At 41.8% G+C, this 16648-nt stretch overlaps 1 protein-coding gene across 1 annotated transcript in view; it reads left to right on the top strand.

Moving 5' to 3' along the window:
* The first annotated feature begins 332 nt into the window (after nt 1-332).
* LOC126305111 (uncharacterized) overlaps nt 333-16648 on the top strand; it is a 371181-nt gene continuing 354865 nt past the window's right edge. The window contains exons 1-2 of the mRNA XM_049992019.1: nt 333-552; nt 3761-3847. Coding sequence (XP_049847976.1) covers nt 3818-3847 — 30 coding nt within the window. The 5' untranslated portion in view covers nt 333-552; nt 3761-3817. The remainder of the gene's footprint in view (nt 553-3760; nt 3848-16648) is intronic.

Below are 16648 nucleotides of genomic sequence, written 5' to 3'. Positions count from 1 at the left end.
CATGTACTTATTGTTAATTATCTGTTTGATTATGTATTTGTCATTCACTGAACTATGTGGTACATAGATCTTGTAATTGATCTATTAGCAAACTTCTTGTTGTTATTCACATGTGCACAAATACGTATTGTATCCATCTTGGATTATTATATTGTAGTTAATAATATTTGTCATGTCGAAGTTTATATTATTATTACTGTTATTATTACTATTATGTTATTCCTGACGACACCAATTCCATGTAAATATGCTCAACAGTGGAATAAAACTTTTATATTTGTATTTGGAAGCGAGAGGTCGAAATGTGATAGTGCCAGCGCGGTCGAATGGTACTAAACAACATGGCGCTAAAAATGACTGTGAAAGTATTGAGCGCGAACGGTTCAAGTTCTTGCATATTTTCGCCAGAAATAAACATGCTGTGTGTATCACTTCTGACATATTTCGTCTCCCAGAATGCTGGTCTCGTTTGAAATATCTCCGAAAGTTATCCTAAATTTCTACCAGGCAACATCTATTATGACAGCTATTCCCCGCTAAACACAAATGCTGGTACTAAACGTAACATACTGAAAAGTAACTATGTTTGTATATATAATTCTTTCCTATAATTTGTGTTAAGTGGTCAAGATATGAAAATATAAAGTGATTACAGATACACCGTACGGAAACTAGAAAAACTAATGGTTCTGTTTTCACATAGCGTAATACAATTTGCAAACTATTGGCTTATCGCATTTAATATTATTTTATGAAAGTTGTGATTGCCCTCAGTTATAAATTTAATTCGCGTCATAGGCTACGTTAAACATAAATTCTCTGCAGTTGTGCAAGTTGGTTGGCTCTATGTGCCACTTTATGATCAGTATTTCATACTAATTTCGTATTACTTTCCTTTGTGCCGGTACGAATTAATTGTGGTTAAAGAGTTGTTGTCTGGATTCCAAAAGTGCGCTACTGTTTTTGTGATTTTAATTGCAGACTATTAGACGTTCTTGGGCCATCAAACCGACTTATCCTTGTATTAATATTTTATCATCATATTTGAGTTCATTTACATGTTTATTGTACCCATAGACAACGTACATTGTGTGTATCAATCGAAATTCGTATCAGAATCATTGAAAAGTAAACATGTATTTAATAACTAGGATTTAGCAAATTATTATTTGTTCATCAATATTCTAGACTTAGACAATTTTAATTACCACTTTGCTTAAAGCAGCTATGCAGTACGTGTATAAATTCTGTATTGTGTAAGAGTTTCTCACATTTTTATGAACAGGTTTTGTGTTATATATTAGCGACATCTTCATTTTATACATAATATTAATTGTAATTTGTGTTACGCTGTGGTATGAGTAAAATCATTTATACTGTAGTAACAGTTTTCTATCAAAAATGTTTTGAAAATATATTTTTTTTATCCCTGACAAGATTGATAGGAGTTTTCGTAGGTCGTTTGGACATAGGCTACATATGATGGCTTGTTATAGTGTTGTCTGTGGGCTCATAGTGACAGTTCCTCGTGTCACGATTTTTTTATGTAGTTTTCAGAACATTTTCATTCTGCCCAGCAGAAAAGTTCATGTCTGTTCATGCTTCATAATGTTTAAGTGCTTTAAATGCTGGCCTTAATGATTTTCCCCATTTAAGACTGGCTGTCATTCCTATTGCTCTCTTTTACATTTTGGGTCTCTGTTCATGTTTGATTTGAAGGTGCCTCCCCATGAAATTGGCATAAATTAATGTAGAATGAATTAGTTCATGGTATATCATTTTTATAATATTTGTGTCTAGATATCTGAGTTTATGTGGGAGTTACAGGTTAAAAATTAGTTTTCCACATATGTATTCTATGTGCTTATCCAATTTACAGTTTCATTTTTAATGGAATTTTATGCTCTTTGCTCATGCTTGCAGAATATAAGTAATAATGAATAAAATAGGTCAGCCTTTTTGCAAGAACATTTTTTTTTTTAATATGCCATCCTCAGTGTTGTTATTGTTATTTGTTTTGTATCTCTGAAATACATTCAGATTTTATGTAGGTTCGGAATATGTTACAGCAGTGTTTTGTTCTTTAAGTTACATTTGTATTGTGCCTTGTTTTATATTGTGTGCCCCCTGTGGTTGCAAACAAAAGTCAGTCACAAATCAAAATTAATATGCCATGATGTCTGCAACGTGAGGTGTTAGGGCAATGTCTGAACTGAATTTTTGTTTAGAATATAACCTTTAAACTATATTTTCTAATAATATAGCATCATATGCCCTTGTTTTAGGCTTATAATTGTTGTATATGACTTATCCCAGGCGGCACTTACTTACTTTTCTCCTGCTAAAAAATTTATTGGCCTAGTACAAATGTAATTTAAAAAACAATCAAATTAATGCTGAGGCTGTAGCAACTGTGGTGAAACATATTTTAGTAGGCTATTAACGAAAGTTGTTTTCTTGCAAAAAGGTGGACCCTCTTAATTCGTTATTAATACATATTTACTGATTATTATATCACGGAATTTTGTGTACTTGGTGTTGTCTGCTATGCATACATCTATGCCAATGTTGCTATCTTTGTTGCATTTATTTAGTCTGAAATTTAATTACAGTTCACTGAAGGAAACACAGAAAGGCGAAAACTGGAGGTTTGTCATATTAGCCAGTGTTAAATCTATTTTCATTCTTTGTCAGTTAACTTAGGCATATTCTTAGCGAAAGGAAATGTAACAACACTAATGACTATCAGGCTGGAGCTACATTCAGATAACTGATAAGTTAAAATTGTCATAGGTTTCAGATGTGCTCTTTGTTGTTTGGAGTTTTGTCACTACAACCAAGAATTTCAACTGTAGTACACCTCTGGTCTTATTGTCTACTGAGTATAGCACCATTGTGCACTTCCCAGTAAAGAGTTGATGCTGGCACAATTGCGAGGTGAACTTTCCCTGTTAATCAAACTGACATGGTTTGCGATGAGGCAACAGCTGGTAACAGTTTTTTATAATTTGCATTTTATTCATTATTATTTGATCTTCTTTTCCTTCAGTAGGCCCTAATTCCACTAACAAGTTAATTTTTGCCCCATTGTTTCAAAACTGTTCTTGAGCAGATCCAAGTGCTTTTATAGTTTATACTATTTACTGTACTGGTATTTATTTATAAGAAGCCCCATTACATTTTTTGCAATACTGTGAGTGTGTGGAGGGTGAAACCTAGTGCCAGCACATAGCCTACTCCTTGCGAATAACACCAAGGCGGCCACCAAACTGACCATCCCCATCGATGGATAGATCATCGTCAACACATGCCCTCACTTTATAGTGTGGAGAGGTTTGGTGCTTAAACCAGACATTGGCACAAACTCGTGATCAGGAACTTTGTCACCACCTCTCCTCTCCTTGCCGGCCAAATACTGGCAATGAAGATTTTTTTCCACCATAAGGATTCAAACTGGCTTACCATCAGTTCGAGTGCCACCGCACAAGCATATGTTAGTGACCTTGGTCATGGAGGCGGGTTCTGTTCTGATATTGCAGTAGCTTTTACTATTAATCACCCAGCTGCCGTCCCTGCTCTCCCATCTCTCTCTCTCTCTCTCTCTCTCTCTCTCTCTCTCTCTCTCTCTCTCTCTCTCTCTCTCTCTCTCCCCCTCCCCCTCCCTCTCCCCCTCTCCCTCTCTCTCACACTCACTAGTTAATGAATAAAACAGCTTCTGCATTTACTAGTTTAGTAGACTCTTAAACTAGTGACCTTATAGTTCCAGGAAGGAGAAGACGTGAAATAAAGGAACCTTGGGCTAGCAGTTTGCGACAATATGGATAACTCCAAGTGGGGTGCTCAAAGGGTAAGTTACTAAGTTAGTTTTTAAGTAATGACTGAGCAGCAAATTGGTTTCCTGGAACCTCTGCCAAGCGCACTTCCCCATATTACACATGTGCCCTCCTGCAATCTTGGGTGCATATTGTACGAAAGCTTTATGGCATCTGGTGTTCACATTTTGCACTTACAGTGAAACTCCTGCCTTGACCACAAAATATTTATTTTATTTCTTCCTCACATGCATTTTGCAATTAAGTGAGGAACAGGACACCCAGTACAAAATATCACGTCCCACTTACGCTTACTAAGCATCAGGTAAGAGTAAGTTGGACACATTACTTTTTATTGCCAGTGTTCTGTTCGTTTGACAGTGGTAAAAAGCTGAAACATGAAAGGAAGAAATAAAATGAATATTTTGTAGTCGAGACAAGAATTTCATTGTTTGTGCCTCTTGGTGCATTTATACCAACATGGTTCTCCCTCCCCACCTCGCCCCCACTCGAAGCAGTTAATAATGCTGATTTTATAACTTTTTTCCATTGCATAATGATTGTTTTTTGTTCATTTATATTTCACTGCCTGTTGTTTTTCCTTCTTGCTGATTTGCATACCAGTCTTTCAGCCAAAGAGAAAATACTTGTATTGAGTGAGAATACTAGAAACTAATTAATTAATAACTCTTTTTCAGACAATTTGTTACAAAAATAAATTGCATGTCACTAATTACATATAATGCTGTACACCATTTATGTTATATGCCACACAAGATTGCTGATTGTTAAACAGAAGCTTTATTTAAACATGGCAACAGGCTGAGTATTTACATGCTTTTTAATGATATATATTCAGCTGATTTGATGCTGCACAAAACAGTTCCCTCTCCTTTGCCAACTTCTTTATCTCAGAGTAACATTTGCAGCCAGTGTTATAAAGTATTTGTTGTGTGTATTACTGTCTCAGTCTTACCTGAAAATTTTGGGGGTTTGAAGAATATGTGCCATCGTATTCTTTGAAGTATGATGACTCATGTTATGTGGGTGGTATTTGGGAAATTTTGGTTTGTGTATTTCATTTGTGAATGTCAGACATTGTGCCCTTGCCCCTGCACAGTGTGGATTTTGAATGTGGCGTTCTGCAGTCGATTATCTCACCACTTTGTCCACCCATATCATGAATGGTTTCCTGCAGAAATCCCAGACTGTGTCAGTGTTTTTCGATTTGCATAAAACCAATGACACCTGCTGGAGGACTGGCATCCACTGTACACTCTACATATGGGACTTCAGAGGCTGCATGCCTTGTTTCCTTCAGTTTTTTTTTAAAAAGACAAAGTTTTTCAGGTACATTTGTGTTCTGCCTTGTCGGACACCTTTATTCAGGAAAACGGTGCACCTCAGTTTTCCCTCTTCACTATTGCCATTAATTGTATAATGGCCTGTCTTCCGCTGGGCATCTCGGGCTCCCTTTTCGTTCACAACTTTGCCATCTATTGCAGTTCTCCACGGGCTTGCCTCATAGAGCAACATCTTCAGTGATGTCTCGATCATCTTTATTAGTGGAGGATCGACAATGGCTTTGTTTCTTCCACTGACAAAACCATTTATATGAATTTCTGGAGGCACAGTTGGTTTCTTCCACCATCTTCACATCTTGGGCCTGTTGCTCTTCTGTTTATTAAAACTATGAGATTCCTGGGGCTCATGCTTCATAGGAAACTATTTTAATCCTCCCATGTGTCTTCCCTGGCAGCCCACCATATGCGATCCCTCAGTGTCCTAAGTGTCCTCAATGGTATTTCCTGGAAAGCAGACCGAACCACCCTCCTCCGTTTGTATCGGTCCTTTCTCCATTAAAAACTAGACTATAGGTGTTTTTCGTTCACCCATCTGCACATCCGTCTCTCTTACCCTGTCTCAATACTGTACCCACTTGTGGCATCCGTTTGGCCACAGCCACCTTTCACACTAGCCCAGTTGAGTCTGTATGCAGAACCACCACTGTCATATGGCCGTGACTCTCTTGTCAGCAGATACGCGTGCCGTTTGTCTGCCATGCGTGGCCACCCATCCTACGCCTCCTTCTTTGATACTCCTTTGGTCGCCAGTTTGGGGTGCATCCCTCTTCTCTGTTACCTCCTGGAGTTCGCTTTTGGCTCTGGCTCTTGCTCTGGCAGCTTAACTTCACATTACCTGCAACTTTCCCAGTGAGTGTGAAGCCTTCACCACCTTGGATTCGTATGGCAGCCTGTGTTCACCTTGGCTTTCATTCGCTTCCCGAGGACGCTACTTCAGCCTCGCTCTATTGCCTTCAGTTACTTGGCCTTCGCGTGGAATTTCATTATAGTACCTTTGTGTACACTGATGGCTCTCGGATTGACTGTGGTATCGGGTGTGCCTTCATCATTGGTGGCGACATTTTTTGGTATCAGCTTCCTGAACACTGCTCAGAATTTACAGCAGAGCTCTTTGCCCTTTATCAGGCCACACTGCACATCCGTCAACACAAGCTTTTTAGTTGCGTCATCTGCTCATACACTCTTAGTGCCATTCATAGCCTCTCTGTGCTGTACAGCGTCCATCCCTTAGTGCAATGAGTCCGTGAAAGCTGTCATTTGTTCACACTTGATGGAGCCACTGTGATATTTATGTGGGTTCCTGGCCACTTCCGTCTGACAGGAAACGAGGCCACTTAAACGCTGCTGCCGAGACTGCATTCCTCGTACATCAGCCTGCTAGTTCTTACATTCCCTCCGAGATTTGTGTGTTGCCATATGCATCAGGTGGTGTCACTTTGTCATCACCACTGGACCTTCCTTCATGGGAACAAGCTCTGGGGTATCATGCCTCTCCCAGTAGCTTGGATGACCACTCGGCCCCCTCACTGCCAGGAAGTCATTTTAACTAGGTTGCGTATTGGCCTCTGTCTTTTTAGACATCGCCATTTGTTAAGTGGTACTGCCCCACCACTTTGTGCACATTGCGCTCAACTTTTATCGATCTGCCATTTCCTGACGGAATGCCCTATTCTTAACTACCTACATTCTCGTTTGTGTTTGCCATCTTAGTTATCTGCCATTTTAACGAATGATGCACGGTCTTTCAACTGCATTTTACTTTTCATCTGTCGTAGCAATATGGCAAATGCAGTTTAATTTTTGATTCTGGATCTCTGTCTCTCTGCATTATATTGTGTAGACGTTTCTCCACGTCCATGTTTTCAGCTCTTCTCTTCCGTCTATTGGGATTGGCGTATAGTCATTTTTAACTGCTCTCTTTGCCTTCATGTTCTTCAGTTTTTAGATGGGCGTGTATAACCCTAGTTGTTTTTGCGCCCTAAAACAAAGTAAAACAAATAAACAAACTGATCTATTCTTGAAAAAGATGCCAAAGCATACCTTCATAACAGCAGAGCAGAAAACTTTAGCCCAGTCACAAACCAGTGAAAGACTACGCCACACTGCTATTCTGTGCCAATGCAAGTGGCGATTTGAAAATAAATCACTGCTTGTTACCATTCAGAAACTCTTCAAGTTTTCAAGAAGTGTAAACTCCAGAAAAGCAGGTTAAACGTGAATTGGAGATCCAACAAGGCTTGGGTGACACATGATCTATTTTGCGATTGGATCAGTGCAAGTGTTTGGTGCTTCAGTGAAAAAATATTTGCTTGAGATGAATCTGCCATTCAGTGTTTTGCTTGCCGTGGACAACACTCCTGCCCATTCTCCAGGTCTACAAGACCTCCTCCTTAAAGAATTTCAGTTCATCAAGATCCAATTTCTGCCTCCCAGCACCACACTGTTACTCCAGCGTAAGGACCAGCAAATTATTTCCAAGTTTAAGAAGTTCTACACTGAAGCACTCTTTGGGCATTGCTTTGAGTTGACTGAAGCCACCAATCTCACTTTCAGAGGGATTTGGAAATATCACTTCAACATCATTGCCTACATCAAGATGATTGAAAAGGCATGGGATGGGGTTATCAAGAAAACTCTAACTTCTGCTTGGAAGAAGCTTTGGCCGGAGTGCATTGTTGAATGTGACTCTGAGGCATTTGAGTTAGTACATGTGGACTTCGTAGTCAACAAGATTGTGTCTCTGGCCAAGAGCATGGAACTAGAAGCGGATAACAATGATATCAGTGAGCTTGTGGAACATCACAGCCAAGAATTGGCCACCAAAGAGTTTATGGAGTTGCAGTGTGTTTCACAGCAGGAAGTTGCGGAGAGAAGCTATTTTGGAGGAGGAGGATGCAGTAACAGAAGCAGCAATATTTTGATGCAATAAGGGAAATACTGAAAGCACAGAAATTGGTTGCATCATACATTGAAAATCGTCGCCCCAATAAAGCAATGGCTACGGGTGCTAAAAATTTATTTGACCATAATGCTGTGTCTCATTTTTGCCACATGTTGGAAGTGTTGGCAGAAACAAATTATATAGATAGCTTTCTAGCAAAAAAGAATTAGTTATGTGTTGTGAATAATAAAGTATATAAAACTGTATGTATAATTTTCTTTAAATAAATGGTATGAATAAGATAAACCTTTTAGTAATTCTTCTGCACATAACGCACAATCGTATTTTACATTAATTTATAGAGGATAAATTGTTTCACTTGACGAATGTTTCACACTAAGAGTGAGCTTCTGAAACACTGTGCGAGGTTCCACTGTAGTTACTACAATATTGGCCTTTGCTTATATTAGCAGTTATTGTAAATGCTCTTTTTTTAAGCCCGAATATCCTGTCAGTGTAGAGTGTGGCTAACCTACCTTAAATTTCAGTCCCAAATGTGAGTGTATTGCGTGACCACAGAAGGAATTAATAGATTTGAGGGAATTTTCAGTAAGTAAATATTGCAGCTAATCTTCTTACAAGTGGAGTTGGCATGCTCTTTCCACGTAAAATAATCTTCGATCACAGTGGCTTATAACTTATATCTATCAGATGTAGCTACAAAACCACACACACATATTTGTGTTTGACACAGGCTGTCTCTTGGCGAGTAGGCAGCACAGTGACTTTACTCTGACAGGAGCTTCTTGGAAGTGAGCAGTATCTGACCTCAAACCAGAACTGCCCTCCTGACCCTGGTGACGCCTCAGAACTATGGGAGGCTCGGCTCCTTCCTCTCATCTACTTGGCAACTTGTAATACGGCTGTGTTGTGTAGTATCTCTGCTGTGGTCGATTCTTCTTGCACTGTTCTCGATATTTAATGGCACGGGGCATCTCAGTTCACACCCACTCCTTGCCTGCAATCTGCCCCGACGTCGGGTATGGAAATGGAAAGTGACGGTTGAGGGGAGGAAAGAATGCTGACACAGTCGCAGAGGTAGATGCTGAGCACGCACCCTCACACTGGTATACACACTGTGCTCGGTCGGAAATGCCGACCGGGAAACCGACCGCAGAGTGCGCATTGGCACTCGTAGATGCAGAGGCAGACGATACGACAGGTGGGCCGCAGAGGACGATGTCTGGGTCCTCTGGCTGGGTGGGCAGATGTGACCCTGTTGCTAGCAGCATCACAGGCTGCCAGCACAACTTGACAGTGATGGCGACACCAGGCTGATGTCCGTGAGCATTTCCCATGTGCTGTCGGAGGCGTTGTCTGCGACTGTAACGGTGGCTGCCGCATGCCCTGTCTTTGTGCTGGATCTGTGAACCAAAAGGCATGGAAGAATCTTCCAAGTGGATTGGCCGAAGCGGCTTCTGATGCCACCTGTGTAACCCCATCAAACAGTGGATCATGTAGATGGAATGGGACAGTAGCTCAGACGCCACACACAATTCCAATCTGCAATCCCTGTATGTTCCAGTGTGGCCCAGCAAAATCTATGTGCAAGCGTTGCTAAGATCCGTCTGGATATGGCCAGTCAGAGTACCACTGTGGGATAGTGGACTGACACACTGGAGTCATGGCCTCTATTTGTGCTTTCCTCCCCCCTACCCCTACCCCCACCACCACCACCACCACCACCACCACCACCACCACCACCACCACCACCACCACCACCACCACCACCACCACCACCACCACCCCGACCCCCACCCCCTCCCCCACCCCCTCCCCCACCCCCATTCTTCCTTCCCAGACTGCATTTCCTCCACCATGCCCCTCCCTCCTCATCCTCGCTCCTTCACTGCTGCCCCCTCCTTCCCCTCTCTGGGTTTTCTTTCTTACATTGACCTGGCTATCCACCTGGTTCCCTGCGTTCCTTGTGGATTTGTTCCTCTTGCCTCTTCTCTTTCATAATTTTTGGCGTTTCTGGTCCCCCCTTGGAGTTTGACTTCCACTTCTAAATTTTCTGTCTTTAGTGTGAGTCATTTGGGGAAGAACTTCCTCCCTAGTATCTATGGCATGGATTTCTCTCCCTCCCCTTACTGGCACTTTCCATTTCCTGTCATATCCCCCCTCAAACCCAACCGATCACCAGCATGTGCAGCCAGTATGTTGGTGGGGTGTTATATGCCCATTTGGCTGAGCTCACCGACAACACAGAGATTACACTACTGATACCTGAGGTGTCCCTTCTCCATGTATGCCCAGGAGGGATTGATTGTCATCTTGGAGCATCAGATCTCCCAGCAACAGCTGCTGTGCCAAACAGCCATTGCTGTGGGTGGGTAGTATCCATGGGGAGATCCCGTGGTCAGAGTGGGTGGTATCAGGGCATATGCTTGTTGCATGAAGCGTATCTAAGTGCAAAAATCTGGACATTTTTGAACTGCCATCTCTTCGAGTAGTAGTGGCTCTTAGAATGCTGCTTTGTATGACCATTCAGTCTTCCCTTACCTGGATACATCCCAGGAGGAGGACCAGGCTTGCCGTCTTACCTGTCTGTACTAGGATGGCCGGGACACATTCACTGCCACAAAACTGTTGTTTTTTGTGGAGAATATTGTGTACAAGTTTGGCTAAGTGGAGTATCTCGATAAGATGCAGTCGGGCTCCCTGTAGATCAAAGCTGCTTGTGCTACCCAGTCTGCAGCCCTCGGTGCTTGTGATCACCTTGAAGATGTCCTGGTGTTTATTACCCTTCACAAGTTCCAGAATATGGTACAGGGAGTGATTGTCCTGCAGACTCTGGGCTAATCTGGAGCGACGCAGCGTTCATTTTGATGGGCATGTGCAGAAAGGTCGTAAAGATAACCGCACCAATACTGCCAGCCTTGTTCTGGCTTTCGTGTGGGTATCCTCCCAGAGAAGGTTGAGTTTGTGTGTTACCAATATGATGTGAAGCTCTATGTCCCACCACTTGTGAGGTGCTTTCAGTGCTTGCGTTTTACGCATATATCTTCCCACTCTACGGCAGACCTCTGTGTGGCAGCTGTGGACACGAGGGAAGACCCTGTGTTCCATGATCTGTGGTGTCCATTGTCACGACTATCACACTCATCGCTTGTCAGATTGCCCAGCTTACGGAGAGAGGGAAGAAGATCCAAGAGTACAAGTCCCTGGATTGTCTGTCATATGCTGAGGCTTGCCAAAAATTTTACCGACTCCACCCATTTTCGATTTCTTCTACTTTTGCCTCTGTTACATCCTTTCCCTGTCCTATCTCTTCTATATCTCAGCCCTTTCACCCTTTCATCTCCTCCTCCCCTGCAGTTCCCATGCCCTTCCCTCTGGATTTCACTCCCCCTCCCCAGCTGAAGAAGTACCCCCATTCTTCGGTGCACACCAGTGATGAGGCTTTAGCCCGGGACCCCTTTACCTGACATGTCTTGTGGCGGAGGCACAACTTAGCCATGGGGCGCATTGTCTGTGCACTGCAAGGTCACCCTCCTCTCTTTTGGTCCTGGATCTTTCAGAAGCCTGCCCTCCTCAACCTCCAAAAGAGAAAAAGAAGAAACATAAGTCTCAGGACAAGGCCCCTCTGGTGCCCTCAGAGGTGCCATCTCCCCCTTCACCTCAGTGTGACATCTTGTTTATGGATGTCACCCCATCCTCGTTGATGGCCACTGACATGATGACATTACTTCCCCTTGGCTTCTTTATGCCTAACCTTGACTCCCGCCACACGATAATTCAGTGGATTTGCAACAAATATTACTGTCACCTATCTTAAACACAACTTGTTTCCTTTTATTCTGTGTTCTGTCTTACTCTTCAAGAAATGCGCTTCCATGATGACCACTCTCCAGTGTTTCATGGTTATCAGGCATTCTTTCAGAATTGCGCTGGGCACAGGATAACGTCTGGAGGGGTCTGCACTTTGATTTGCACCGATGTCATTAGTGACTGGATCCCCCTTCGTACCTACATGGAAGCAATAATGGTACAAGTGCGAATGACCCCAGCAATCACCATTTTCAAAGTCTACCTCCCTCCAGGTAGGCCATTTCCTTGTGTTGATCTGCCTACCTTAATACAGCAGCTCCCACCCCCATATCTCCTCCTCGGAGACTTCAATGCATGCCACTCCCTGTGGGGGAATGCCACTTCGACAGACAGAGGTCTTCTAATTGAGCAACTCATTAGAGACTTTCATTTGTTTCTCCTCAATGACAGATCTCCTTCAGTACCACTGATGGCATTGTTTATCCTATAGACCTCCCCTGGTCTCACGACTTCTGTATGTTGGTCACCCTATGATGATCTTAGTGACAGTGACCACTTTCTCGTGAGTCTGTTGTTCTGTGCTGCCAGCAGACAGACACAGGCCCCCACATTGGGCATTCTGCAGAGCCAATTGTCCTTTATATACGTCTGCTGTGCACTTCAACACCTTTATCTCACATTGTTTTGATGCGATAGTGCAAGATGTCTCTGTTCTTCGTGCTGCTGGCACTGGTATCCCACTATCCACAGGTCCCCCTAGTCATTGACCGGCACTGTGATGGACCAAGGATGTAGCAGTCGCTATTCCGGACTGCCAATGAGAGCTCCAACAATTTAAATGGCACCCTTCACAGACCAGCGTTATCATTTTGGGGTGTCTCCGTGCTGTCTCGCTGCCTTTTTAGGCAGAGTCAAGTGGAATGCTGGGAGAGCCATTTTTCCTCCCTGGGGATGTTTGCCTCTTCATTGTGGGTTTAGTCCCAGCTCCATAGCCTTCTGGGCTGCCAGTGATAAACAGCTGTCTAATGACTGATGACTGCCAGTTCCAACATAACAAACAACAGTTGCTAGAGAACACATGACCAGTGATGATAAAAGCAAGTGTAGAGAATGGGATATGTTAACTGCAGTGAAGTCTGTGCACAAACACTCTGTTTATGTTCTATAATTTGTGCAGTAGGTGGTTGTGGAACCGATCAGTGTGACATTCTGTGATGACGATGATGATGATGATTCTGATGATGATGATGATGATGATGATGATGATGATGATGATAATGATAATAATAATAATAATAATAAATGAAGCCAATAGTGTCTAGGCTGACATAGACATCAAACTACGCTACAGCTCAATCTGCTTCTGCAATGTGGATTTTTGCATTTGAGATGAAATCAGTAGCAATATATCATTGCAGGCAGTGCCAAAGTGCTGTATAGATCAATAACTAAAAAACTCTTATCACAAAAAGCAGGAAATGAAGAAATGTGAGTAATTGATGTAATTTTGTCACCACAACCAAGGTTCGTTTTCCAGATACAGTGATTAATAACATTTCAACATCAAAAATGCATATGTACTGTTTGTATGTTTATACGACCATAACGAGACATTAGTGTTTGTCAGAAACAGAATGCAAAGGAAGGGCCTTCCATTAAATACGATTAATTCGTACTTCAGTGGGATGAAGACGTATCCGTTCTGTGTATGTACAAGTGTTGGAGAATAGATATGTCTTCATTCCACTGAGATACATAAGAGATATCTGTTCTTCATATGTACAAGGGTTGGCCCCCTATGAATCATGGGCTTTGTCGTTAGTGGGGAGGCTTGCGTGCCTCAATGATGCAGATGCCATACCATATGTGCAACCACAATGGAAGGGTATCTGTTGAGAGGCCAGACAAACGTGCGATTCCTGAAGAGGGGCAGCAGCCTTTTCAGTAGTGCAGGGGCAACAGTCTGGATGATTGACTGATCTGGTCTTATAACATTAACCAAAACAGCCTTGATGTGCTGGTACTGTGAACAGCTGAAAGCAAGGGAAACTACAGCTGTAATTTTTCCCGAGGACATGCAGCTTTACTGTATGGTGAAATGATGACGGCGTAAAATATTCCGGAGGTGAAATAGTCCCCCATTAAGATCTCCGGGCGGGGACTACTCAGGAGGACGTCGTTATCAGGAGAAACGAAACCAGCGTTCTACAGATAGGGGCGTAGAATGTCAGATCCCTTAATCGGGCAGGTAGTTTATAAATTTTAAAAAGGGAAATTAATAGGTTAAATTTAGATATAACGTTACTTGGTGAAGTTCGGTGGCAGGAGGAGCAAGACATCTGGTCTGGTGAATATAGAGTTATAAATACAAAATCAAATAGGGGTAATGCAGGAGTAGGTTTAATAATAAATAAAAAAATAGGATCACAGGTAAGCATAATGAATGCATTACTGTAGCCAAGATAAGACACGAAGCCCATGCCTACCACAGTAGTATAAGTTTATACGCCAACTAGCTCTGCAGATGACAAAGAGATTGAAGAAATGTATGATGAGATAAAAGAAATCATTCAGATAGTGAGGGGAGATGAAAATTTAATTGTCATGGGGGACTGGAATTCGATAGTAAGAAAAGGAAGAGAAAGAAAACTAGTAGGTGAATATGGAATGGTGGTAAGGAATAAAAGTGGGTGGAATAAAAGTGCCTGGTAGAATTTTGTGCAGAGCAAAACTTAATCATAGCTAACACTTGGTTTAAGCATCATGAAAGAAGGTTGTATATGTGAAAGAGGCCTGGAGACACTGGAAGGTTGCAGATCAGGTTTTTAAATTGTAAGATATTTCCAGGGCCAGATGTGGACTCTGACCACAATTAATTGGTTATGAACTGTAGTCTAAAACTGAAGAGACTACAAAAAGGTAAGAGTTTAAGGAGATGCTACATGAATAAACTGAAAAAAAAAAAACAGAGGTTGTACAGAGTTTCAGAGAGAGCATTAGGGACTGATTCACAAGAATGGGGAAAGAAATACAGTAGAAGAAGAATGGGTAGCTTTGAGAGATGAAATAGTGAAGGCAGCAGAGGATCAATTACGTAAAAAGACGAGGGCTAGTAGTAATCCTTGGGTAACAGAAGAAATATTGAATTTAATTGATGAAAGGAGAAAATATAAAAATGCAGTAAGTGAAGCATGCAAAAAGGTATACAAACGTCTCAAAAATGAGATTGAAAGGAAGTGCAAAATGACTAAGGAGGGATGACTAGAGAAAAAATGTAAGGATGTAGAGGCATACATCACTAGGGGAAGGTAGATACTGCCTACAGGGAAACTAAAGAGACCTTTGGAGAAAAGAGAAACACTTGTATGAATATCAAGAGCTCAGATGGAAAACCAGTTCTAAGCAAAGAAGGGAAAGCAGAAAGGTGGATGGAGTGTATTGAGGGTCTATACAAGGATGATGTACTGGAGAGCAATAGTATGGAAATGGTAGTGGACATAGATGAAAATCAAATGAGAAATATGATAATGTGTGATGAGTTTGACAGAGCACAGAAAGACGTGAGTTAATAATGCCCCGGGAGTAGACAACATCCCATTAGATAGCTGAGGGAAAGCCAACCCTGATAAAACTCTACCATCTTGTGAGCAAGATGTATGAGACAGGTGAAATACCTTCAGACTTCAATAAGAATATAATAATTCCAATCCCAAAGAAAGCAGGTGTTGACAGGTGTGAAAATTACCCAACTATCAGTTTAGTAAGTCATGGCTGCAAAATACTAACATGAATTCTTTACAGACGAATGGAAAAACTAGTAGAAGCCGACCTCGGGGAAGATCAGTTTGGATTCCATAGAAATGTTGGAACACGTGAGGCAATACTGACCCTACGACTTATCTTAGAAGCTAGATTAAGGAAGGGCAAACCTACGTTTCTAGCATTTGTAGACTTACAGAAATCTTTTGACAATGTTGACTGGAAAACTCTCTTTCAAATTCTGAAGGTGACAGGGGTAAAATATAGGGAGCGAAAGGCTATTTACAATTTGTACAGAAACCAGATGGCAGTTATAAGAGTCGAGGGACATGAAAGAGAAGCAGTGGTTGGGAAGGGAGTGAGACAGGGTTGTAGTCTCTCCCCAATGTTATTCAATCTGTATATTGAGCAAGCTGTAAAGGAAACAAAAAAATTTCAAATCTATGGAGATGAAATAAAAACTTTGAGGTTCACCAATGACATTGTAATTCTGTCAGGCAGCGAAGAACCTGCAAGAGCAGTTGAAGGGAATGGACAGTGTCTTGAAAGGAGGATATAAAATGAACATCAACAAAAGCAAAACGAGGATAATGGAATGTAGTCAAATTAATTCGGGTGCTGCTGAGGGAATTAGATTAGGAAATGAGACACTTAAAGTAGTAAATGGGTTTTGCTATTTGAGGAGCAAAATAATTGATAATGGTCAAAGTAGAGAGGATATAAAATGTAGACTGGGAATGGCAAGAATAGCGTTTCTGAAATTTGTTAACATTGAGTATAGATTGAAGTGTCAGGAAGTTTTTCTCAACGTATTGGTATGGAGTGTAGCCATGTGTGGAAGTGAAACATGGAAGATAAGTAGTTTGGACAAGAAGAGAATAGATGCTTTTGAAATGTGGTGCTACAGAAGAATGCTGAAGATTAGCTGGATATATCATGTAGCCACTGAGGAGATACTGAATGGAATTGCACAGAAGAGGAATTTGTGGCACAACTTGTCT

This window comes from Schistocerca gregaria, unplaced genomic scaffold (assembly GCF_023897955.1).
Source record: "Schistocerca gregaria isolate iqSchGreg1 unplaced genomic scaffold, iqSchGreg1.2 ptg000255l, whole genome shotgun sequence".
Taxonomy (NCBI): Eukaryota; Metazoa; Arthropoda; class Insecta; order Orthoptera; family Acrididae; genus Schistocerca; species Schistocerca gregaria.
The sequence above is the reverse complement of the archived record's forward strand: the minus strand, read 5'-3'. Positions and strand labels throughout refer to the sequence as shown.